Source organism: Sabethes cyaneus, chromosome 1 (assembly GCF_943734655.1).
Source record: "Sabethes cyaneus chromosome 1, idSabCyanKW18_F2, whole genome shotgun sequence".
NCBI lineage: Eukaryota > Metazoa > Arthropoda > Insecta > Diptera > Culicidae > Sabethes > Sabethes cyaneus.
Genome location: NC_071353.1, coordinates 6,607,420 through 6,631,347, shown reverse-complemented (window position 1 = coordinate 6,631,347; position 23,928 = coordinate 6,607,420). Strand labels below are relative to the sequence as shown.

The 23,928-nt window shown below is 41.3% G+C and overlaps 1 protein-coding gene across 1 annotated transcript in view; it reads right to left on the bottom strand.

The window, feature by feature from the left end:
* The window catches only part of LOC128735838 (protein serrate), a 139,230-nt gene that overhangs the window by 68,130 nt on the left and 47,172 nt on the right, over nt 1-23,928 (bottom strand). Inside the window, exons 2-3 of the mRNA XM_053830324.1 lie at nt 16,920-17,037; nt 16,545-16,834 (exon numbers count right to left, since the gene is read on the bottom strand). Of these exons, the coding sequence (XP_053686299.1) occupies nt 16,545-16,834; nt 16,920-17,037 (408 nt within the window). The remainder of the gene's footprint in view (nt 1-16,544; nt 16,835-16,919; nt 17,038-23,928) is intronic.

The following is a 23,928-nucleotide window of genomic DNA, read 5'->3' as shown; positions in this document are numbered from 1 at the left end:
CCCATGGAAATCGAGCAGCATGGTTCGCAGTGCGCGCATAGACTGTCAGCCCATAGAACTGAAACTGCATCAACAGAGTTGACTGACACCGCTGCCGCAGCCTAATCGAACCCACCTTCGGTAATTGACTTCAATTACCCATTAGACCGAACTCAAGCGCGCCGACCAGCAACCAACAACTCCCGGGAAACCGATCAATTAGAAATATTTCGTCAGCATGTAGCCGCTTTCCTCGTTTCCCTACCATCCCAATAACACACAAGTTAAACAACAACAAACCGAATCGTAAAGGTATTTTGCGACAGAACACACGTCAACCGCTATCGCTGAGCTCGGTTCGGCACACTGAATTCGCGAGGAATTTTAATGAGCATTTTTCCCACTTTCGTTTGACGGTGTGCACATTTCGGTGCGGACGCGAGTCGCCATACAAAATTAAAACCCGATCCCGGTTCTGGGGAGAAAAATTTGAAATATTTTCAACCCCAAAAGCGAACCGCGTCACTGAATGGAAGACATCGCTTTACCTCTGTGAGTGACAATCCAAGTAGCCCGCTTTGAGTCTTCGATTCGTATGCCGATCGACTGCTCTGCTGCCACGGTAAGCTCTCGGCTTCGGCTGACAAATCCAGTTGAAGCCCGTCGGATCATCCTAGCAAGCAAGCTGTTAAGCCGGAAGAATGCTGCAGCCCAAACTCAGTTGTACGTTGTACCCCTCGGAAAACGCGCGCAAAGACCACTGCACCCGAACGAAAGAAAACGAAACAAAAAAACACGTTGAATTTGTATTTCACCAACCGAGGAATTTTAATGAGACGAAAAGTTTGTTCTTCCTCCGCCCTGAGAATCATTCGTTCTCCTGCCCGAAGATCGGCTGAAGATTTGGTGCTACAAACGACTAACTTTCGTGGCAAGCAGGATAAACCCTTTTTCGAAAAACATGAGACGCACACAAAATTCAACGCCGTTGTTTCGGTGGTGGTTTCGGTACACAAAAATGACCGGAAAAAACACGAAGGCTCTGAACAGAAAAACAGAAGCAACCGTACCGGGTAAGTGAAGCGCGAATAAAAATCGTTTCCTTCGTTCGCGTCCCGGACCGACTGGCCGTGGCTTGCCATTATATGGAAATGAAGCTGCAATTTGCAAATATGCCCACTGCACGGTGTAAGTCCCGTCCGTATCAATATCAATAAAAATCTTATTAAAACTATTTGGGGGCTCTTCCATTGTTTCTGCTTCCGTAGCTCAAGGGAGCGACAGACAGAGAGAGAGGAGGACAAAAAACAAGTGCATAATAAAAATGCAATCTCGCTAAAAGGCCCCTATTTGCGGTTCGCCGGTCCGGTTTGTGGCCGCCGTACGGGGACGACCGGGCCAGCCAACCGACGGCCGGAGGGAATTGAATTGTTAAAAGGTGTGAATCTGGCACGATCTCGTCGTCGCGGTGCGGTGCGGTGCAGTGCTGCGTTCCAAGTAGGAGGAACCGCGCATCACGGTCGCCATGTGGTTGCAGCAGTCTCTGCAGAGACCTATTGTACTGTTAACTCAAAACTACGGCCGGCGTTACAGTGTGACTGCAAATTTTAAGAAACGAAACGAGTTCAGATTGTTGGGCCGTGTTCTGACGATAACCGTTTCCTATAATTATGTAATTAGGTTTGGCTGATGTTTTCGATGGGGGGAAGTCTTTATTAACTGTACGTTTCTACACTGCAAGTCTTTGGTTTTGGTCAATGCTGCAATATTTTTTTTACAGCTTGTCGACAAGACCAAACATATGTTTATCACGATATGCCAAAGTTGGCCACCAACATGTTGACACAGGCCGCTACGTGAATACGGGGAAAACTGAAAAAATGTTATAAATTCGGATGACCAGCTTTCACTGATCTTTCAATATGTGTTATACTTTATCAGGATAATTCATTTTCCACTTTAGATGTTTTCAATTGTTAGATTCGGTTCAATTTTCTATATTTTAAGATTCCACTAGCGCGTCCAGACACAAACAATAGGTGGGGCATTCAGAAGAATGTTTTGGCCTGGAAAAACGGGAGTCATTGTAGGATGACTTTGATGCCCGTTTAATGAAGTTTTTATTCGAAATTGAAGTTGAAACTTGACCCAAAATTGTATTTCAAATTAGTATCGAAACTGAACTTAAAATTGGACATAAATTGGATATAAAATGGGCTTGAGATTGGACTTGGAATTACAAGTGATATTGGACTGGAAATTGGACTCGAAATCTGAGTTTACATTTGACCTAAAATTAAACTTACAAATAAGATATAAACTAGGTCTGAACTTGGACTTAAAATCGGGCTTGCAATTGCACCGAGAATCGAATTTGACGTGGGACATTTAATTAAACTTGAATTTGGATTAATTTTATCTTGAAATTTTACTGCAAACCGGATATGGACCTAAAATTGGACCTAAAGTTTTACTTAACATTAAAATTCACATTTTTCGTCTTATTCCTACATTTACTTGTTTTATGTTCTGCCTTTCCTCTTTTTCAGTGCTCTTTTCCACTTACTGTTCCGGTTTTACATCTTCTGGTTTTCTTTGTTTTTGTTCTTTCTCTTTTTCTCGTTTTCCTTCTTTTCGGCCAGGTATTTCTTGTTGCATTCCTGCTTCCGTTTTTCTTCGTTTCCTGTTTTAGTTTTTGTTATTTGCAGTCCTTTTATTCATTTATTGTTATTTTCTTTCCTCTTTCCAGTCTTCCCTTTTCTTCTTTTTTTCGTTTCCAGTTTACGTATACCTTTTTTTAACACTTTTCTTTCTCGTTTGTCATCTTTGTCTGCGCCGTTTCCGTCTTTTGGATTCTGTGTTTTTATTCTGTTTTTGTTTTTTTCCTCTTTGCTCCTCGGTTTTATTTTTTTAACTCCCGTTTTTTGTCCGTCTTTCTGGTTTTATATGATTGTTCGTTCTCTCGTTTTTTCTCATTTCTTTTATTGATTTTTTACCCCTCGCTATTCTTCTTTTCCGTTTTGGTTTCTCTTGCTATCTGTTCCGTTCCGTCTCCTCTTGTCCCGTTTTCTCTCTTTATCGTTTTCCCACTTTTCTGTCCGTTTTTTTCTTTTTCTGTTCCCTCTATTGACCTAGCTCTCCGTTCTCAGCTCCCTCGTTTTACCGTTTTTTATGCACGCTGTGTCCTTTTTCTCTGTTCCGTTCTTTCCGTCCCGTTTTCGCACTTTTTAGTCCTGGTTTTCTGCACAGTTTTTCGTATTTTTCTTTCCTTTTCCCCCGTTTTTCTCTTTTCCTGTCTTACTTTTGCCATTCTCTGTCCCTTTTTTTATCTGTCCACTTTTTTTTACTGGTCCCTGTTCACGTCTTTTAATCCTTTCAACTCTTTTTATATCTTTTTTTCGTTTTCATGTGTTCCGTTCTTCCTCTTATTATGACTTGTCTTTCCTCCTTTTCTGTGGCATTGTTCTTCCTGTCCATTCGCACCCATTTGTCCTTCGTTTTCATCTCAATTTTTTTTAGGTTCCGTTCTTGCCTCTGTTGTGTTCCTCTTTAAAAGAGATTAAAAGAGCAAAAGTTTCGCGGTTATTGTTTTTCCATTTTTCGGCTACCGCATTTTGTCCTTTTCTCTCCCGCTTTTCTCTTAAAGACTTTATTTCCTAAAGCGGTTTACCTTGCCTGATAAAGACTTAATTCTATTGTAAACTAGCTGTGTGCCCGATCTTACTCGGGGCGCCTTTTTCTCACAGCCACTTGTACCTCAGTTATTGTAACCGAAATGCTTATAATGCAAAAATATAACGCTCGTTCCTCTTTTGGACGTCCCTCCCCATTTGTCAGCTTCCTCCTTTTTGTCTAGCCGGCACCTTGCGCATCTGTTTTCTTTATGGAAATCTCTATAAAACCTATGAAGAAAGAGACATTTTTTCCTAATTGCACCTTCTGCTTTTAACAATGCCCATCCCACCCATAGGAAATTAATAGTTTTTTTATTGTACTTTTCTGAACACAGCTTTTTATTTATTTATTAATTTAGTATTGCATCCTATTCTGAAATCTGAAACATGCCATATAAAGCTGACCATGAGAAATACATGGTGTTTTCAGATCAACTCCACACTGTTTGAATGATTGCTCCTGTAACTCAAATAGAGTCGGTCAACAACACTTTACACTGATGATCGAAAACTTTTTATACGGGTAACTTTGATTCCGATTTTTTCTGTTGTACGAATAAATGGTTACAGTCATGTGGGCGTTACTCCCCCCTTCTTGTCCCACCGTCACTTATGGGAGAACCGTGCAAACATTTCGGAGCCTCACCCTGTTATGAACCCCTTCAGTTCTGAACAGTCAAGGCGTTTCAGAGTTATGGTCTCCCCACACCCCTTATTAGCTTCCCTCTCTTTGTCAACCAAGGTGCAGATTCCCAGATGTCAAGGAACATGTGTGCTAAGTCTGATAAAGAACGGTCAAGGTTTCCCCCTCTATTGGCGACACTCCCCCTTCCTATTAGGGAACCTCCTCCCTGCTTTTTGTTAACCCCCAGTGCTGTTTCTCCTTTGTCAAGGAACATGTATGACAAGTTTGATGAAGAACTGTCCAGGCATTTTGGAGTAATGGCCTCCCCCGGTTATGATTCCCCACCCTCCCCACTCATCTCTGCTGATTCCCTTATGTCAAGGAACATGTATGACAAATTTGGTGAAGAACTGTCCAGGCATTTAGGAGTTATGGCCTCCCCCCTTCTTATCAATCCTCCAGTGCTGATTCCCTTATATCAAGGAACATGTGTGCCAAATTCGGTGGAGATCGGTCAAGGCGCTCTGGAGTTATGGTGGAACATACAAACTCACGCTCGCTATTATATATATAGATTCAGTGGTTAGAAATCATATTGAATTTATGCAGCACGCCTGAATTGATGCAATATACTGCTCATTATTAACTGTTTCTAGTACAGATAACCAACGATTCGAACGAAACACTTCCGTATTGTTCTCTACATTAAAATTATTCTCGACAATAGTTGAATGGAACCAAATGTGAATTATTCATTCATTTTGAACTGTCGAAATTACAATAAACATAAACATTGCTTTGAAGTTTTAACTAATTTTAGTTGATTTTAAAAAGCAGGCTGTTTAAAAAAAATCAATTTTGAGATTTAAATTATCAGTTAAGGGTCAGAAGACTGACTGACCGGTTAGTCGAGCGAGTACTGCGAATTAATGAAGGGTTGATAACTGAGAAAGACAAACACTGTCAGCAGGTTAGTAGTCATGTGCATGGGCTGACAGATAAAAAATCTAACTGCGTTGTTTGGTTCATGAGATACATATTTTTGTATCAAGAAATTCAGGAAAACCGAGTTTTTCAGCTGTACCTCAAGAGCGGTGTTCTCATGGAAATTTTTTCAATAAAATATTAGAAATTGCCCGACCCTGGGCACGTCAGTGCTTGTTACACGATCATTTGAAACACTAAGTAAAAATTCTAACTCACTATCGAATCCACTTCTGGCGAAGGCTAATCACGGTTTTCCTTTAATTGCCAGGCAGACCACAATCCCTTGCAAACCGCACTGGCCCACACTGGCTGATTCCGTTCTCAGCGCATCCAACAGATGTTATTTGCTGGGCTGGGAGCCGGTAAGCAGCAGCAACAACTGTTTCCTCCGTGGTCCGTCCATATTGGTTGAAAAATTGTGTGAATTAAACTTTTCGTGTAAAGAGGTGCTTTTAATTCTCACTCGGTCCCTTTTCTTGTGCAACTAAAATAAAGCACGAACCGTTTCTGCAGTAAGTTTTTATATTTTTCTTCGCCAGAAGCTCAGCAGGGCAGGAATAAAGAGATGAAATATAAAATATAGTTGCATAAAGCGAAATTTTGCTCTGCACCGAAATGGCTGCTGCCACCGTCCCCGAGACACCGTCCCGAACCGCTCGTCGTTCGGATCTGGTGGCCCCGATCAGTGCCGCGCGTTGCAACTTCCAGACCAGACAGCCATCATCATCATCATCATCATCATGCGATGTGCCGCAGTTCGAATTCTGGCTCGCAAACCCCCGGTGAACGGGAACCGACGGCCAAGACCAGAACGCCGATCTCTTTGCGGATCCCGGTATCGGAGTCAGAGGTGGAAATTAATAAGGCCACTCACTTACTAAAATTAAACCAAACTCTTTCGTCCCGTCGATCGTCGTCGACGTCGTTCGTCGTCGTGTGGAAAAGTCAAAATGGAAGACACTGACTCGGGGTTGCATGTTTTCGGTTCGGCTTCTTCGGCTTCGCGCAGGCTGATGAGCTGGAATTGATTGCAACTTCTCGGCGGATCGTTTTGCCCGGGTCTGAGCGGGAATTAATTTTGCCATTTTGTGTGCTCCCCTTTCAGATCTCAAAGTGCAGATCGGCACGCCGGCCGCGCCGGTGGTTCTTGCGTTGTTGTTGCTGCTTTTTTTGTTTTGTTACGTTTGTTTGTTATTACGGAGCACGGTTTAGAAATCGTAGACAAGCAGCGAAAAATTTATTGCCGAGCCCTAGCTAATCTGCGCTGAACTGGCGGGTCAACTTGGCCACTTTGGTCGCGTGATGGATGGGATCAGACAACTGGAGTAGATTCGTTTTGGCTGCTATCGAGGGTCCTAGTCGATTGCCCGGCCGCGATCCACTGGGATTGTGCCACGGTATGGGAAGCAAAACGAAAGTTACCGATAGTTTGTTGTTTTAATCACATGAAAATTGTTTCATTGATCATTCCAGCATTTGAGCAATGGCCCGATGATCAGCTGCCAAACTGTGCTTTGACTAGCGACTTTCCCTTTGCATGTTTTTCACAATTTCTCTTCAAAAACTTAGGACTTCTATATAAATTCAAAATTTTACTATTCAGCTCCGAAGTTTCCATCCCCGAGCTGGCAAAACAATTTCACGAAACGAAACCCGAGTGGAGCCTCCAAAGTCATATTTTGATTTCGCAAAATTTAGCAACGATTTCTTGCACCCTCACATCCTCCTGGGTCGTTCGCTGTGGAACTCACGCTCACCGTCGTCGCTGCTGGCTCCCGCCTAAATCGGGAACTGTAATAACAAAATCACGACTATCCACTTCGGACCGATATTAAAGAGCCACTTTTAGATCAATAACATTATTGCCACAGTGTGGTTGTGTAGCGCTGTTTTGCTAGGGTAACTCCAACCCCTCCATACTCCCCCGTGTTCCTTAAGAAAGGTTCCATGCTGCCACCTACCATGCAAACAATGCACCACTGAAAGGAAGCGACACAACCGACATTCCTCTAAGTACGCTCTGCTGCAGCGGCGACGACGATGGCGACGACGTCGACGGACCAGAAATGGAAGACCGTGCGCGCACTCGCTATATTACATTGCATTATATCTTCCATTATTTATGATTTTTCATGAAATGAACCGATCGCAATCGATTCCACTAATAGTTGGGCAGGGGAGAGCGCACGCTGGAGGCGAGGGCTCTTGGATAAATCATCGATTCCGTTCAGGTCCGCGTTGGGCATACGCGCGAGAAACTACAAAAAAAAAAGATGGACACAGGTGAGCGGGAGAGAAACGAAAATCGATATTTTACAAATGTATAAAATAACCTCCCGTTCGGTTACCGGAGTTACAGGGTCGGTTGGCCAGATCGCATCTTTCCTCATCCGCCGATTGGAATCTGCTATTCTCGTCGGGCAGCCGACTCTGTCCCGTTCTGCCCGAGCTGGCAGAAAATGATTTTTACAAAAATACTAAATTTATTGCCCCGCGTGCGAGAGACTGTGCAGTTTGTAACCGACCTGTGGATTGTGGTCAGCCCGGTTATGCTTCTGCTGAAGCTCGCACTGCAATCGATCTCGACGGGGGGGCTCCTCCGCAGCTCTCCTTTCTCGGTCTGCTCGGACGGTGCTGCAGCATGATACATTCGATCGAGTCTCGATTCAGGTATTATTACATCTGTTGCAGTTGCACTCTCCAGCGGCAGCGACGAAGGCTCGGATAATTGTCCGCGAGAGCCACCACCACCGAGCAGGAAAGTCGAATTAGAAGTGTGCAGCAAACGATGAGGAAAAGTATAATTTTATCACATCAACGAGATATAATTGCGAGCCACCGACCGACCCGGTTCAGAGGCGCGTTCGGTGTCCAGTGCCGCCGCCGCGGGAGTTGTGTAAGGCATGCTGGAGGAATGTAAACCACCAGAGATAAATTAAAGATGAACTTTCTTCGACCGGCTGGACAAGCTTAGAAATGCAATCACGATCCGATCCTATCCGAACGAGGTGGTTCGAAAATTGCTCTCGAAACAACAGACGCCGCAACACGCGAAAAAATGCACTGGAAATCCGTCGCGCCATGCGATCGCGATGATGATCGTTCCATTATCGATGTACATGTCGCAACACTTGTACTGTTCCCGTTCCGTTTGGCTGTGTGATCGACCGATCAACAACGCAACCCGCGCGCCTCCGCTTGCTTGCTGGTCGTTGCCCAGGGAAACGACAGAAATCAATCATCGCTCGAGCGATAACAAGCCGCGCAGTGCCTATTGTGTATGTGTATGTGTATGGGTTTCAAGTCAGTAATCCTTTTATAGCGTTTGACTTGACTTGACTCGCTTCCAATTTTTCCTCATATCTCACACGTCAATCACCACTCCCGGTTTAATTTAAATTTTTCGGAACCGCACAACGGGGCTCTCGGCCGATTGCAGCACTGCCTTTCTCTTTCTCCTTCGGTAGGTATGTGTCTCTTTTCGCCGCGGAGCTGTCACCCGATTTTTATCGAATCACATTCAGCTGTTAGTTTCGGTTCAACGCTAATTAAACCAAAGCCCATTCTGTGCGCTCGATCACAGCCCCAGCCGACCAAATCCAATATTGAAAACAAGCGGGAGCTCTGCTGTCCGCGGTCGCGACGGCTCTGACGGATTGACTGACGTACGAAAGGACTTTCTGGAGCATCTGTGTGCCTAGCTGCGGTGATATGTGCGAAACTGACTATGCCCTGCCGGTAGGTATAGTAGTGGCGGTGGTGGAGGAAGAGGACGACGAGGAAGTCCATCAGGTTTCGCACTGCGCTGCGCGATTGAGGTTAGAATTTACGTTGTTAAGTGGTTATAGCTGGAGCTGACTGGTGAAGCGGATGGAACATCAATCAATGTGTGCAAGCGCGATGTCGAATGCTGTGAACCTTGTTGTTGGGTACAGCGAGAGAGGAAGCTTAGATTGAATTTTATTTTTATATTAGGAATAATCCTTACGAAGTTATATGGGTTAATTGGCGTTAAACTCGGTAGCGATCTAAAATGACTGTTCCGTTACCGAATGAAAATAATGGGTTTATTTTCCGGAACCTTCGAAGATATATATGCTATACAAAACAAAGTAGGCCAGTGGAGGGATAGTGGTTTTTGAAGAAAAAATGCAAAAATGATGTGAAAATGACACAAAATTTATGAAGAAATGCAAAAATAAAGAAACAACAAAACCCTTGACCAGAAAAGTAAGCGAAAGAGATGATTGAAGAATGGGCGAAATGCAAAATGATGATTCAAGAATGCAAAAATAAGGCAATAATGAATCAAAACAAACAAAAGGACCGAAAAATGGCAAAAAATAAAGATAACAGAAAAAAAATGAAACATGAAATACACTCAAATCTCATTATACGATCACTATTGGCGGAACGTAAAAAAATCGGTCGTAAAAAAAGAGGACGTTAATTCAAGTTTTGGACGTAAAACGAAATCATGTAAAATGAATGGACGTAGAAAAAGATTCTAGTGTAGTACAAAACTGCAAATCAAACAAAGATAGTGAAAAAATAAAAGTCTCAAAAAGGGTTAAACAGAATTTAAAAATTAGCAGAAATGATACGAAAACGACACAGGCACTTTGCTTGCCTTTTAGGGCCGATAGCAGTTGTGAAATTAGCTGTGAGACTAGAAGCGTCGATTACCTGGAAAAACAGGGAAAACCTGGAAATGTCAGGGAAATTCGTTTCATTACCTGGAAAAGTCAGGGAATATCAGGGAATTTAATTTGAAGTCAGGGATTTTTAACACGGGAAGAAAATATACTGAAAAAGCTATGGCTTCGCAAGGATAACATTTATTTCAAGTAGCTGGTACATTTTTACTCATTGCTATCACGTGTGCTGTTGCGTACAAATTTCACAGTTTCGAAATTTAGAATTTCATGAATGTGCGACTGACCCGCTCTTTACCAGACCACGTTTCTCAACAACGCACCGTGGTTTGATTGCTCGGAATCGTGAACTTTTTTAATAACTTTTCATAGTGTTTTTCAATATGGCGTCTTCGAAAGAATTCGTGTATATCAATAGATGCAACGACTGGTGGTTAGTATTTGTTCGGAACTCAAACACAGGTGGCGCTGCAAAATTTAACTTTCTTATTTGATGGTATAGAGCTATAATATGTTCGAAAAAGTTGTAGATAATCTTATTTTGAAGCATTTTGCTAAAAGCAGTTTTCCTCTGAGTATCACAGTTTTCGAGATATTAAGCGTCTTTCATGCCAGACCCCCAAAAATCAGTTTTTTCAGTATAGCTTTCAAACTATGTGATTTCGGGAAAAATAATGTTCTGCACACATTTGCATCTCTTAAAAACACACACTTTTGCAGAAGAAACTAAACACGTATCTTCTATACAGAGCGAGTTAATGAACGATTTAGGTAAAAATTACCCATATTTCATACTGCTATAGATTAAAATGTTGCAAAAACTGGCAACCGGGATATAATAAAAGTGACAGTACATTCAAAACTTAAAACATGTTAAGCCATTTGTCTCTTTCATGCCATTGGACATTTGGCTACGCTTACAATGAGCCAGTTCCGTTTACAATAAATCAAGCAAATCTTGCAAGCGGCGGCAGTCGTCTATATTTCCTATCGAAGCGAACAACTGAAGATCGTCGGCGTACACTAATTTGCAGCCAACTCCCAGCAGCAACGTAACATAGTTAAAGAATAGCAAGAAAAGCAGAGGTTCGTCCCATGTTGCTTCCATGAGGGACTCCAGATTTATTGGTAAACACCGATGAAACACTACTACCCAGTTTCACACGAAGCACCGAGGTAAGAGATTCAATTCGATCGAAAGCGGCTTTCAAGTCAGTATAGATGTAAACTCCAGCAAATTAGTGCAAAGTGCAAACAGATCTATCAAGCAGGAAACCGTGCTGCACTGCACGCTGTGTCTGAAGGCACTTATTATTTAACTTACATGCACCTCAGATTTCTCTTCACAGGATGTTAGTATTAATCAAAACAATTAATTTAGAGCAGGTCTTAAAATATTCTATTTTGGGTTTTTTGAAAAATTCAATTTTCAAGGTTATTTAGGGGTCATTCCCTCTCAAGTGATCATATCCGTTGTAGTTGGCCACATCCGATTTCAACCAAATTTGGTATAATTGCTTATTCCGACCTCACGTTCATTTTTCCAAAGTTATGTACGGGTTGATCAATCCTCCTTGCAGTGACGCTTCTCCATTTTTCCCAGATTTTCGAAAATACTCATTTTTACTGCATGTCACTGCAAGGGGGATTATTCAATCCATACAAAACTTAGAGAAATTAAATGTAGGGTCGGAATAGGCAATTATACCGAATTTGATTGAAATCGGAGGTGGTCGATTACAACGGATCTGATCTTTTGAGAGGGGATGACCCCTAAATAACTTTGAAAATTGAATTTTTCAAAAAACCCAAGATAGAATATTTTAAGACCTTCTCTAAAATAATTGTTTTGATTAATACTAACATCCTATGAAGAAAAATCTGAGGTGCATGTAAGTTAACTAATAAGTACCTTCGGACATAGCGCGCACCGTTGATGTAAAAAATGGATGTTTAACTGGCTGGGAAACAAAAGGGAAGAAGGAAGGATAGCTAACAAGGGGCGAATAACGTCCAAATAAGGAAAATAAGCTTTATTTCTTGAATTAGGGGAATTTCTGAAACGAAATCAGATGTGTAAATAGCTGGAAGACAAAAGAAGGATGGCCTCAAGACAAGAGAGGAAGGCCAAATTGAAGTATATAAAAGTGAATAAATGACAATAGGCCTAAGGTGGTTGATAAAAGTGGGGTTATCCCTAATAAGGAGAGAGGGACAAAATAAGGAAATAGGCTTTTATTTTTCTATGTTTACAGGGATTTTCGAAAAAAAAACAGCCTAAGGGACATAAGGAACAAACTGACATAAAGGGAGCGACGTCGAAATGAACAAAAAGGGTTTTGTTTCTTGTATTATGGCAATTTGCGTTACGTTGGCAGATGCGTATGTGGCTGGGCGAGAAAAAGGCCCCGTGTAAGATCGGGCACTCAGCTAGTAATATATAAAACATTGTAATTTCATGAGACAAAATACACAAAACTAAAATCAGAAAAACTACACGCAAATTATACAAACAAATAGGGTAACGACATCGAAAATCGTCACTTTTTCAGGCAGCAAGCAAGAAAACCGAGATTCATTGTCATACAGTTCCATATCGATGAGATTTGTTCAGTCTGCATTAAACAGAAACATATTTGCTACGTTTTCAGCAAAAAACTTAATCCCCAATATTTGAAAAAGTCGTTTTAAATGTAAAATTTGTGATGCATGTTGAGGCACCAGTTTTCGACCCCCAAAACCCAGTTTTCGCCACCCCCAGAGGCATCGTTTGTGTCTTGTTCTAGTTTGGAAATTCATTTATCATTTATTTTTTTTATCGAAAAACAATTAATTTTCAGTTGAATAGTGAAAACAGAATGGATTTTCGTTGAGAAACAACTGCATGACTGGTTCTCGCGATGCGCTTAGAAACGATTTATTGAAATTCGCCAATGGCGAAAAGTAAATGACGTTAAAATCATTTCAATATGACGATACCAACTAAAAATAATGCCAATTTGAGTCATTTTAAGCCATATAATATTGAGGGTTTGGAGTCATATTATATTGATTCAGTATATAACTATGTTTAAATTATTGACTATGTTATGTTCATTATGGTATTCCAAATATCAATAAAACACTTGTGCTAGATCTATTTGAAGAAACCTAAGAAATTCCGATTACGAAACAGGACCTCCCAAGGGCCTATTCGGTGGATTGCTGTACTTCAACAGCAGACCAAAAGGAGGGAATCAGATGGTGTTAATCTATCGGTGTTTTTCAAGCGCTGCCTACATACCGGCAGTATAATGGATCATTGAAGATAACTAGTTTTGCAGTGACAACAGCTTGCTTCTGGCGCTAGTGTACATTAAATCGTCCATATACACTAGCGCCAAAAGCTAGCGGTTGTTACTCAAAAACTACCTATCTTCAATGATCCATTAATTTAGTATGGATTTTTACTCAAAATGCTAGAAACGTTCTTGGCGCCTCTGCCTCGCACTTTTGTAGTAGTGTAAATGATGACCTCAGTTTGTTTAGGATGGAACTAACAACATGATGAATTTTTAGCTGAAGAAGAAGAATTTTTCTGTGATTGAGTATTAACAGTTGTTTCATTTCTAGAATAAGTAAGCGTGAACTTAATTGCTTGTTTTCCAAATCATTCATCGAAAGCGGATACACGTAAACGATTGCTTCTATTTTTTCGGCCTAATTACATACAAGTGGAGAAACAGTGGTTTTGATGTTTTTTGAATAAAAATTAGCAAATTTCCTACATTTTTATGAAAAATAGTTAATAACCTATGAGTGCTCATTCGATTAAGCATTGTTTTAAACCAGCTGTTTGGGAAAGTGCATCAAAAGAAAAGGAATATAGGGTGAATTTAGAAGCATGCTGAAAATATCCGTAAAGGATGCCAAAATGTCACAAAACTAAAACAACGTTGTAATAAAAAGGTGTCAGTTGTGTCTTGTATCTTTTTGCCTTAATTTAGTATTGCATTTGTATTTGATTTTTGCCCAATTGATCTGCTAATATTGATTTTCTTTTGGCAATGTGAAATTTAGTTTGACCTAATTTTATATTATTTTCTTTTCAGATGATTCAGGTGGTTAAGATAAGGTAGGCGATATAATTGTACTTCAGCTTAGCTCATTACTTGTTATTAATTTAATTCCGATTTGAAATCCAATTTCCAAGTCAATGTCAATCCTAATTTCACGTTTAATTTAAGTTCAGTTTTCAATCCAATTTCAGGCCCAGTTTTAATAACATTAGTTTCTAGCAAAATTTCGCGACCAATTCAAATTCATGTTTAGGTTCAATCAAAAGTCCAATTTCGAATAAAACTAAGTTCCAGGTGTGGATAGTGTTGGCAGCGAGGAATAAGTGGGTAAAGTAGATCAAGCTTTGAATGAAGGGTAAACCCTAATACACGCAAGCACGCATACAATTTAAAATAAGCATATCGCTCACTCAATAGCGATTATAGCAAAAAGAAATGCAGTGCAGGTCATACAGCAAACACCCGGGCGATATTACAATAGATCAACTATACTGGTCGCAGTAATGAGTCCACACATGGAAAAAAAAGTTCCAGGTAAACTTCAAATTTAAAAATTTAGATTCAAATCCAAATTCTAGTCGAATGTCTAGTGCCAAGTTCAACTAAAAATCCAAGTTGAAGTCTAATTTTTTGTACATAATTCACAAAGTACAAGTCTACTGGTGAGCACACGTTTGGGAACGTGCGCTGCATTCTTTAAAAAATCCATCTATTCTATCAATATAACTGTTAATATTTGGCAGGGCAGTCTTCGGAGAAATTTATCAAGACTGAAGTTTGATGTTTTCCCAACGTTTCGACACTTCGTTGGTGTCTTTTTCAAGTGGTGCTTCGATAAAAACCCTTTGTAAAGAAGCGCTCAGTGTTCCGCAGTACAGCTACAAAGAAGGAAAAACTTTTTTAACTTTTTTAACTCATGTACCAACTACAAGGAACGTGCTGCTCGAGCCAAAAATGCTGATACCAACAACTACCCTCCATGAAAGTAATATGTACACTCCTAAAAACAGAACAAAAGTCTAAATGATATTACCCTTTGAAAAAGACACCAACAAAGTGTCGAAATGTCGGGAAAACATCAAACTTCAGTCTTGATACATTTCTCCGAAGACTGCCCTGCCAAATATTAACAGTTACAATTGAATCCAGTCGATAAAAACACAATCTATATTGAAAAGTAAGCGTGAGTATGTTCTACCATAACTCCAGAACGCCTTGACCGATCTCCATCAAACTTGGCATACATGTTCCTTGGCATAAGGGAATCAGAACTCAGGGCGTAGACAAAAGCAGGGGGCATAACAGGGGGGGAGGCCATAACTCCGAAATGCCTGGACAAATGCCTCCATCAAACTTAGCATAAACGTTCCTTGACATTAGGGAATCAGCACTAGGAAGATGACAAAAGGGGGAATCCCTAACAGGGGGGGTGGGGGCTAGATATCTAAATAAGTAAAAGGGGTTGCGTTTCTTTTGCATTGAAATCGACTGCAGTTGTGCAACTGACTGAGAAAAGAGGGGGGTTCCACCGAGGAGGAATATATGGTATATAAATCTTTGTTTCGTTTCCATTATAGCGATTTTCATTGAGCAAACCGATGCATAATTAGCTATGTGACAGAAGGGGGAGCTGGCTGGGAAGGAACCTACATGTAGGGTGACGAGGAGCGTGAGTATGAATGTATGTGCCGCCATAGCTCCGGAACTTCTGGATTGGTCTTTATCAAACGTCGTTTGTTTGTTCAGCCAATAATTTGTGCATACTTGCTCCTGGTGGTGAAACTAAAAACATTGTTTACTAACAAGTTTTGTCTTGAAGTGAAATGAAAAGAATCAAAGGTTTGTTGTGTCCATGGAAGAAACACTGTTGCACTTTCTTCTTCTTTTATCAGGATAGCATGTAGTACTAAACTAATAAATAAATAAATAAATAAATAAATAAAAAGCTTTGTTTAGAAAAGTACAATAACAAAACTATTCATTTCCTATGGGTGGGATGGCCATTGTTAAAAGCGGAAGGTGCAAATAGGAAAAATGTCTGTGTTTCCGTAAAGAAAACAGATGTGCAAGTGGCCGGGTAGACAAAAGAGGGGGAGCTGACAAATGGGGAGGAACGTCCAAATGAGGAACAAGCGTTACATTTTTGCATTATCGGGAACTCAGCTATTATAAATTAACTTGTCATGTTACCCAAAAGGGCAAAGTTCATAATTTTTGCAGAGAGTAAATTAATTGCATAAAAGTAGATCCGCCATCATACGATTGCTTGATTTTTCTAGACCAAAACATCCTTCTGAAGTGTCGGCACTCCACCTTCTGTTAACATCTTGGCACTCCAGTGCTGCCAATATCCAAAATAAGTGTCACTTTTCCTCAACTAAATGTCCCCTGAAATGTTTTTTGTTATCTTCCACATGTGTCACGTCACCCACAAACCGTAAAACAAAAGACTTGAATGACCGCACCCCGGAACGGATTCCCGGGTGATGAACCCTTTTTCATCTTGCTTCAAACCACCGAAAAAAAAATCAAAACCTAACAACAAAAACCTCAAACCGTGACTCACCGTCCACCGGAACGTGAAGGGCAGCGTGACCCGGCCGATTTCCGAATCGGACAGGACGAAGCTGGAACCGCCGAGCACCGGTGTGCTGGCGTTGCCGAACGCACAGCCGTACATGGCCGACGGTTGCTGTGGTTCCAGTAGCAGGGCTTCCCCCCGCTGCTGCTGCATGTGGCCGATGACTTCCGCCTGCTGGACGCCGCCCTTGAGCAGCAGCTGCTGCTGGGCGCTGGAAGTCGTGCCCTGGTACTCCTTCAGGCACAGACTGAACGCCGTTGCACATGCCGGACATCCTATACATACGCGTTGAGGGGAGAAAAAGAAAAAAAAAGTTGGTCAAAGCCTGGTCACAACCGCAACGCAAGCGGATAGAGTTACCGGTCGTTTGGGTTTGCTGCTTGTCCGCCGGCAGACCGCAGCAGTATCCGGACAGTAGATGGCTGTTGGTGTTGGCTATCTCCAGAATTTGCATCTCGAAGAAGCCCGACGAGGAAACCTGCGGAATAGAAGGTGGGGGAGAAACGAAAAACGTCGATTAGTTAAATACCGGGCAGAAGTCAGAAAGAAAGTAACAAAGGGAAGGAGAGAAAGGAGATAAAAAATGATACCAATTTATATGTGTCTTTCACACAAGTTAAGAAACCGTACAATCAGCGCTGCCGCTGTCGAAATCTGTGATTATTTATGGGATGGTGCTGAAGATCGGTATCGCTGAAATAAGGAAGAAGGTAAAAACTCGTGGTCCACCCGAATTCCCAACGTGCTATTTCTTTATAGCGCAATTAATTAACCCGTAATTACGGACATTAAGTTCAATCAAGCAGCGTGTGTGAGTGGTGCCGTGTTTGTTTTGCTCGTCACGCGCTGATTGTCCTCTTCCCAATCGCTGGCGGCCGCCATCATTGGCCATCATTTGCCTACAGCACATGCGAGTGTGCAATTAGTGTCGTGCATTGTTGCGGACCCTGTGATTTGGCGACATCGTTTCGTTGTCACCCGACGTCACACAACTTGGGATCGTTGCGTTGAACTGGACCACGATCGCTGCGGAGCTTGCGATCTCGTCCGAGATCGCCGAAGCGCCCAAAGAGGTATCAATTAGTCAAGGTTAAGAGCCTTCGGCGCAAGGGAGAAGATTGCGTTGCGCAGCAGAAACAACATTTTCCCATACAACAACACAACGGCGCACAGTATAATTATGATGAGGTGCGATGATTTCATTATTCAAATAAGTTACATGAGTGGTTTTCGCTTTCGGTTTCGGAGCCAGCTGCTGCTGTTGATGCTGCAGCCAGCAGTAGCCCAATTTGGGCGGCTGAACCGTGGCTTATGGTGGCTCTCACGGTTCCTCTGCGCGCGCGAGAGATCGACGGCTCATCGAGCCTTCCGTCCGGGCTGCGTAACCAACCAACGCGCATCCCATGATGGGATGAGGAGGAACGGTTGGTTGGGTGAACAGAGCGCGGGAGGATTACATTTGCAATTTCAATGGTTGTACGACCGAAAATGGTAGATCGAAGTTCGATCGCAACCGTACTTCGGTAAAGAGGATGGGCCCAATTGAGGGCGATCTGGTGTTGTGAATATTCAAAGCGGAGCCTGTTTGGTAATCGTGCTGCTGAGTGATGCTAATTACGGGTGGACTGACGAATATCGCTTTGGATAAACAAAAAAATTATAATGATGGAACAATATTATGTCATTGCTGCTGATGCATTCGACTGTCAATAAGATTGACCCTCTTTCGATACACTACTTAACCCTAAATTGGTGATCTTCATCGACATCGACCAAATCTTTAGTATCGATCTTACATCAACTTCCAAAGATCTTGTTAAACTAAATGGAGCAATCTGTTTCAAAAAGGTCATCCAACCAGGCGCTAGCAGAAAAAAACCTCATCCGGTTCTGCAAAGAAAAAGAAAAAGATTTGCTCCCAAAAACGGCCAAACAGATGTAGCTAAAATTACTACTTTCGGCCGTCGTCTGGATGGCACAGTAGAAGCGCGCCCGTCCATAAAACAGACCGGAAATCGCCGTGCTACGGCTGTTTTGTTGTATGATGGTCAAAAAAGAAAAAAAAACGAGCAAAAATAAAAACGACAACGATTACGGAATCGTACAGCGTTTTAGTTTCTTTTATTGCCTCGCTGGCAGCTGTCGCGAACCGCAAGCCGATGGCCATCAAATTTATTCACGGCGCTAATTAAAACTGGATTCTACCAAGATTTATGGTGTGAAGAATGGTTTGCTTTTGTAACCTTTTTTTTGTTTTCTCTTTGTGACCGCTGAAAACCCTACCGAAACCCGGAAAATAGGTCATTTCATATAACGCCAATCGCCCGTGCGAACCATTGTTGTAATCGCTGTGCAGCAGCGCATTCGGAACGAATGATTTAATCCTGATTTATGCAAATCGCCCCGAACCGGCGGCAGCAGCGCAAGTGCACACGAATCGATCGCCAATCGGCCGCGTAGAGCGACCGCGCGCATGGGTGTGAGAGCGAAAACTTGATCGAACGTGTGTGTCGCGCGCAGAGAATCGCGCGGTGAAATTCCCACACCCGGATCAGCCGGACGAGTCCGGCTGTCGGTCACCGTTTGGCCACCAGGCCAGCAAGGAATCGCAGACGGGAAGGAACCGGTTTGCAACGACACCGCGCACCGTTCACTCAACTGCTCACTGCGACTGACTGTGCTTGGCCTCCAGATCGCTGCTGCAGCAGTGATCTTGCAGCGATCGACGGTGTGACGACCACGGTATATCGTAATTTAAATAAACAAACAGTTATTTATTTATTATTAATTAACTTACAGGTATGTTCGCTTTAAGTATGTGTGATTTTTCAAGAGTCAATAAAGCAAAAGTAAGCTCACCGTCAGCGTCCCCGTTTGGGTCAAGAATTGGCTTAAGCCACACACGATGCTGACGACGAGAACTGTCTGAAAGCGGCTGAGCAAGCGCACGAACGGCTGAACTGAGCTGAGCGGAGTGGCTCCAGGGCAACAGTTTTATTGATTTTGGTAGGCCTAAATTTGGAAGATGTAGAATGTGGTTCACTAAGTTGCTTTCATTGTCGGATTAATTCCCGGCTAAATGCGGTGCCCAATCCGAGAGGGCTGCGAGTCCTCTTTTGAAGCTTGATTGGTCAACAATTGGGGGCGTGTTTTGATTCATAAAGGTTTTATTATCGAATATTTATCTCTCAATGTTTTTTTGTTCATGGCGGATACGTTGGAAAAAAGTATTTTGACGTTATGTAAATTTCAGTTCTATTTTTCAGAAATCTTCAAAACGATTACTCTGAAAGTTGCATTCTCGTGGGACAAATAGAGTGACTGTGTGACTGGATGGAACTGTTAAGTAGTTAGGTTGACATTTCAATCCATTTAAAAATTAGAAATTTCATACAAAAATTTTGGAACGGGGATTATCCGTAGAAATAAATCGACAAACTTTGCACCCAGTTGTTAGAGTACAGGACAATTACGGGGCTTACTGACTCTATAGTAGCACCGCCCAGTCAGGATTCAAACATACGACGACTGGCTTGTTAGACCAGCATTGTAACCCGAAGATAGCTGGGCGGTTGATTCCAGACCAGACAAGTTCGATAATTCCCATAACAGTTCTCGCCATGGCACAGACCCCGTTTCCAGCTTCCAGCTGTGTAAACTGCAGCTGAACTCCATACCGCTGCTGATATATTATCAGAACGTACGTGGACTGCGAAGGAAAATCGATGATTTTTATTCTAGAAATAGATTCGAACTTCGACTTTGATTAATTAAACTTTATTAACAGAAATCTGGATTGACAAGAAAATTCACTCGCAACAGCTATTCTGGAGTATATCTTCTGTCTTTAAATGTGTTCGTAATCAGCAGAAAATTCCGCGGGGGAGGTGACGACGCACGTTAGGGAGTACCAGCGAACATATCGACTTAGCTGGAAATGTGTAGTTTGAATGTTCCTGTAAGCGGCTGCCTCAGCTTGGATAACTAACTCTTTCACACTTCCCGCGGCTTGTACCGCACTTGACGAATTTTGTCTCCAGGCAACCGAAGTAGCAAACCTATAGCAAATCGGTTTTAATCATTTCTTATAGTAGGCTTATAAGAACATTGCCGAGTTTATCAGGTTTTACAATGGTTTGTCTCGTCTTATTTGATTTACAGTTTTGAAGTATGGTCGAAGAAAACTTGAAAAATCATTCATAAATCGGCCTTGGAGGTGGTTTTAAAGGATACTTAATTCTCGTTTAAAAGCTACGTTTTATAGCTCCCTTAAACCTTTGACAGTGTTTTCTGACATTCTTCTGCAAGATGATTTGTTTCAACAATTCTTCCATAAAATTCTTTTAAACCCGTACATTTTTGAGTACAGTATTTTGAACATTCCTTGCATCTCCATATAATGAAGATATACTTCTTTGTTCATACTTTGGCAATCTGGCCAAAAACTCGGTTATATCATAAGTAATTCAAACAAGTTTTATTCAAGGGCAATTACTTTTCTTCAAGAATAATACCAGTGTTCGAAAAAATTAACAGCCCTGCATGAAGGCGAATGCACAACGCGCATACAGTTTTACCTCTGGTAGTATTTCTTTATCTGTCAACAAATGGACATGACTACTGAACTGCTGACAGTGTTTGTCTTTCTCAGTTATCAACCCTTCATTAATTCGCAGTGCTGAATGATCGCTCGACTAACCTGTTAGTCAGTCTTTCCCTTGACTGATCATTTAAATCTCCAAACTGAATTTTTTTTAAACAGCCTGCTTTTTAAAATCAATTAAAATCTGGCTGAAGGAAATTAGTTAAAGCTTCAAAGCAACACACTTAAAAAAAAAGTACCGAGTTCGGTAACTTAGAACAGCCGAACGTTCGGTAAAATTTTTTTATGATGTCAAACATTACTAACGATCCGTAAACGTCGATTGGCACCATCGAAGTTTTTACCGAACATTCGGCTGTTCAGAGTTCGGTAAAATTTTACCGATCGTTTTAAGTGTGAATGTTTACGTTTATTGTAATTTCGACAGTTCGAAATGAATGAGTAATTCACATTTGGTTCCTTTCAACTATCGTCGAGAATAAATTAATGTAGAGAACAATACGGAACCCAGAAAAAAATAACCATAACACGAAGATAAAAATTATTGTAACAGTAGAATACAAAATACAGTGAAAACAATAAAATTTATCGTCAAACAAGATAACCAAACCATCAAACTTATTGTTGCCCACCATAACTTGCGTGGTTTTCAGAGATTCTACCATAAAAATGACGGGTTGTTAAGTATCTTAACAATAAAAAAATTTAGTTTTTCGCGAACAAAAATTTTCATTTACAGTAAAAGTTATCGTCCTTTGATGGTAATGTTTTTAGGCGAAAAAACAAAATTTAATTGAAACACGCAGCAAATTTATGATGAAATATGGCCAATTCTATGGCGTAAAACAAGAAACAAAAATATGAATAAAATTTGAATTTGAGGCACTTTTACAATAAATTTACCATCAGTTTCAATGTACACAATAAAAACTGCTGTAGATGCATTGTTTCTACTGCAAAATTTATGTAAATTTTTTTACGGGAAGTGATTCACTTGAATCGTTGGTCATCTGTACTAGAAACAGCAAAGAATGAGCAGTATATTGCATCAATTCAGGTGTATTGCATAATTTCAATTGATGAACTCGTCGCGCATTTGCAAAAATCTTCTTTGTATGTGCAAGAAAGTTTAATTTTATTAGCGCTTTATAAAATCTAGCGGTACGTTAAAATTTTCTAATTTTTATGTTACAAAACATCGACAAACTGAGCGTGGCATGAAAAATTTCTCATTTATGTGCTACAAAGTAGATTCTCACAATTTTTATTTTCAATTTTGAGTGGGACCCCCGCTAATGTGAAAGACAAATTTATTCATTTGTTTAAAATGAGCGGATTCATTTTCACTTCGTCCAGTCCTCTTAACTGTCAATTGTGAATGACGTTTTTTCATCTTTCAATGTGAACGCGCTCACATTAGCTAGCAGCAGGGTTTAAATGAAAACAGATCCCGTTTAAGACAATTACATTAGCGGGGATCCATGGTACTTTTTCAGTTATAGCTCTCAGTCAATTTACAATAAAATTAAGTCTTTATCAGGCAAGGTAAACCGCGTTAGGAAATAAAGTCTGAAAAATTTATGATGTCTCACAAGCGCTCTTTAATCGGAGAACCATAAAACCATTAACACTTGTGGTGGTTATTTTATACCTATAAAAATGGATTTCTGTCTGTCCGTACACTCAAAAAAATCAGCACGTCAACTTTCCGTGAAAACATAGGTAATTCTCATCCATCACACTTTTCATGTAACATTCACGTGAATTGTTGATAACTCGCACTCATACTAACCAGTTTACGTGCGATCCCGGTAAATTTTATCAATTTTCCCATTAACTAGTAAATGAAGTTCACGTACGTTGCTGTACAGAATTTTACATGATTTTTCACGTGGATGCGATGTGTCGATTTTTTTGAGTGTATGTTCCGTCGAAAACTACTGAACCGATGTAAGGGTTTTATGGGGCCGGGGAAGGTTCTTTGGATGGTTAGAGACCCCTACCCTCACTAAGAGGGGGGGGGAGCTGCCATACAAATGAAACACAAATTTCTGTCTGTTTGTCTCTATGCTCCTTATAGAATCAAAAACTACTGAACCGATCGGTGTGAAAATTTGCATGTAAGGGTCTTTGGAGCAGGGAAAGGTTCTTATGATGGTTAGAGATCCCTCCCTCCACTAAGAAAGGGGAGCTCCCATACGAATCTATACCTATAAAAATGGAATGTCTGCCCGTATGTTCCTTATAGAATCGAAAACTACTGAACCGATCAGCGTGAAAGTTTGCATGTAGGACTTTCTGGGGCCAGGGAAGGTTTTTATGATGGTTAGAGACCCCTCTCCCCACTAATAGGGGGGGCTCCCATACAAATGAAATACAAATTTTCTCATAACTCTAGAACTAATCAAGCAAATGCAACCAAATTTGGCATGAGGCATGAATTTATTTTATGATGATTTGAGACCCCTCACCCCTGTGTTAGTGGGGGCAGACTCTCATACAAATGAAACAGAAATTTTTGCGAAACTTAAAAACTAATCGAATTCGAGAAATTTTAGACTCTTCCATAAAACATTGGTCAATAACAAGACCACCAAAAACTACCTATAGTAATACTAGATGATTCAAGGCAAGGCGGCCACAGGCCGCGAGTGTTGTCAGCGACCTGCCGTCGGAAGCGCCGGCCACTGCGGGGGTAGCCCCCAGCATTTATGTACAGCACAGTTTCGTTTTTGGCAGTACGAAGTTTGTCGGGTCAGCTAGTGT